The sequence below is a fragment of the Pygoscelis adeliae genome, unplaced genomic scaffold (assembly GCF_000699105.1).
Source record: "Pygoscelis adeliae isolate BGI_AS28 unplaced genomic scaffold, ASM69910v1 Scaffold42, whole genome shotgun sequence".
NCBI classification, from domain to species: domain Eukaryota; kingdom Metazoa; phylum Chordata; class Aves; order Sphenisciformes; family Spheniscidae; genus Pygoscelis; species Pygoscelis adeliae.
In genome coordinates, this window is record NW_008824283.1 from 40,823 (window position 1) to 43,413 (window position 2,591).

The 2,591-nt window shown below is 63.2% G+C and overlaps 1 protein-coding gene across 1 annotated transcript; it reads left to right on the forward strand.

The window, feature by feature from the left end:
• The first annotated feature begins 13 nt into the window (after positions 1 to 13).
• On the forward strand, positions 14 to 1,819 carry LOC103912229 (ADP-ribosylation factor-like protein 3). The gene is made up of 5 exons (XM_009318466.1): positions 14 to 253; positions 342 to 458; positions 627 to 677; positions 1,487 to 1,672; positions 1,772 to 1,819. Exons 1-5 carry the CDS (start codon positions 14 to 16, stop codon positions 1,817 to 1,819), a joined length of 642 nt encoding a protein of 213 aa, XP_009316741.1.
• The last annotated feature ends 772 nt before the right edge of the window (positions 1,820 to 2,591 follow it).

A 2,591-nucleotide genomic window follows, 5' to 3' on the forward strand; every position in this document is an offset into this window, starting at 1 on the left:
ACACGGGGTACCCATGGCCAACAGTGCACCCAGTTCCCCCCTCCGAAATGAGGGTGCTCTGCAGCGACCCGGCACCCCGCAGGCCTCCCCCAGTACCCCACGTCCCCAGGGGCTGCTCTCCGTCATCCAGAGGCTGAAGGGTTCCCCGGAGCAGGAGCTCCGCATCGTCCTGCTGGGGCTGGACAACGCGGGGAAGACCACGCTGCTGAAACGCCTGGCGTCCGAGGAGGTCAGCACCATCACGCCCACCCAGGTAGGTGCCGCTGGGGGCCATGGGCAGCAGGAGGGTGGCAGGTCCTACCCTCCCCTTGGGTGATGCTGGGGTTCGTGTCCCCACGCAGGGCTTCAACATAAAGAGTGTCCACTCGCATGGCTTCAAGCTAAACGTCTGGGATATCGGCGGGCAGCGCTCCATCCGCCCGTACTGGAGGAAGTATCTGGGCAGCACAGACCTGCTGGTGAGTGGAGCGGCTGCCCGCAGCCCACCGCGGCCCCGCGTGCGGAGAGCCGTGCCTTCTGCGCAGGGCCCTGTAGCCCAGCAGAGCCCTGTGGCCCCCGCAGAAGGCAGAGGGCTGTGCAGCCGGGCAAGAAGGAGCCGATGACTGTCCCTTTTGTCCCCATGGCAGATTTATGTCATTGACAGCGCAGACCAGAAGCGTTTCGAGGAGACCGGGCAGGTATGAGGAGTCTGGGCAGGGGGGTGGCTGTGGGGCCCTGGGGCTTGGACCCGGCTGGCTCCAGCTCTTTGAGGACTGGAGCGGAGAGCGAGGCTGCTCTCTACCGTGGGGCAGCACCGCTGTGGGGGCCACGCTGTCCCCAGAGCTATGTGGGAAGGGCTTGTGATCGGGGGGTCTCAGCACCTAGAACCACCCCACGGCAGATCTGTGCCCAGCAGCTCCCCCCGAGCTGGGTGTGATACCCCAGGGGTACCTGACATGGGGGTAACTCTGACCCTGGTGAGAGCGACCCCTCGGTTGCCAGCCTCGCGCCCTCCTCCCACCTCCCCAGCACCAGGTTAGTGATACGACCAAGCAAAGGTTTACGAGTAGCAAATTCAGAGTTACAAACCCTGGGAATGAAGCCGGAGAGGGGAAGGTGAGACTCCGAGTGCCAGTCTTGGCTGTACTGGCACCAGATGGCAACATGGCTGTGCCAGACAGCATGGGGCTGACAGCAGCCTCCTGTAGCTGCCCTTTGCCCAAGGCTCTCAGTGCCGGGAGTGCTTCAGCCCTCAGGTAGTACTGCGTGCGGCTCCCGGGCTCTCTTCAGGGCAGATGGAGCTTCAGGGGTGTGTGACTCTCCCTCAGGATGTTGAGACCTCACAGCTTCTTTGGCTGTAATAAAAGCACCAGACAGAGGGGAGTGAGGCACTCTGCGGGTCTGAGTGCCCCAGCCCGCCCTGGACAGCTCAGGCAAGCAGCCAGGCAGCTCTGTGGAGGAGGGCAGCAGTGGGCAGCAGCCCTGGGAGACAGTTCTCTCTTGGCAGGAGCTGGCAGAGCTCACCGAGGAGTCGTCCCTCACGGGCGTCCCGCTGCTGGTGTTTGCCAACAAGCAGGACTTAGTGACTGCAGCACCTGCAGCCGAAATCGCGGAAGGGCTGAGCCTCCACACCTACCGGGACCGGGAATGGCAGATCCAGGCCTGCTCAGCCTTGTCTGGGGAAGGAGTGCAGGTAGAGAGACAGGGGCCTGTGGGCTCTGCAGAGGTGGGAGAGGACCCGAGGACCTGCTGTGCTCTTGGGGCTGTGCTCATGTCTCTCTCTTCCCTCCAGGATGGGATGAACTGGATTTCCAGCCAGATCATGAAGAGGAAGAAGTGAGAGCTGCGAGGTGCCAGACTGGACTGAGCTGCAGGTCCCTAAGCCATGGCCAATCCCCCTGGTCCCCAGACTTCCTCCGAGGGCTCAGCTGGGCCCTGAGCCTCAGATGCCATGCTCAGAAGGGCTTCCTACCCAGTCTTTCACTAATCAGTCGGCTTCCCCCCTCCCTGCCTCCTGGGCTTCCACGGGCTCCTCGTACCCCCCAACCCTCCTGCAGCCCCAGTGCTCGGAGGGAAGCACACGTCCCGTTGTGTCAGGGGCTTGCACGCCTCCAGAACAAGATACCTGCTCAGGACTTGTCCATCCACGCTGTAAGCACACCCCGCAGAGGCTGCTGCAGCACGCACACTGGCCAGGGCACGCTGGACACCCCACCATGGTACCAGCTACATCCTCAGACGTGGCACGTACAGCCAACCGAATGGTGTGTATTCCCCTCCGCTCCCGTAGGATGTGACTGGTGCTGCCCCAGCCACGGCAGCTGGCTCGGGAAGGCCTCGGTTCAGTATCTTTTGCTGGCCAGAGGAGCTCCCATGTGTGCACGGGACCTGGGACAAGCAGGAAGACACAGAGAGGACCTGGCCGTGCAGTCACCAATGGAGGGGTTTCATTGCCTGGTGACGGCCTTGGCTGCAGCCATGCTGCGCCTGCCGCCGAGAGGGGCTGCTCTGCAAGAGGCCCTGGGAAGCGCGTTGCCCTAAACACACCCAAACTGGGGCTTCTGTTGCCCCACTGAAGATGCCCATCCCAAGGGCTGGAAGATGCAGCTGCC

Coding starts and splice junctions, on each gene's coding strand:
- LOC103912229 (XM_009318466.1), top strand. CDS start 14: ATGGCCAACAGTGCACCCAGTTCCCCCCTCCGAAATGAGGGTGCTCTG. Junction 678..1,486: donor GTTTCGAGGAGACCGGGCAG/GTATGAGGAGTC, acceptor CTCTCTTGGCAG/GAGCTGGCAGAGCTCACCGA. Junction 1,673..1,771: donor TGTCTGGGGAAGGAGTGCAG/GTAGAGAGACAG, acceptor TCTTCCCTCCAG/GATGGGATGAACTGGATTTC.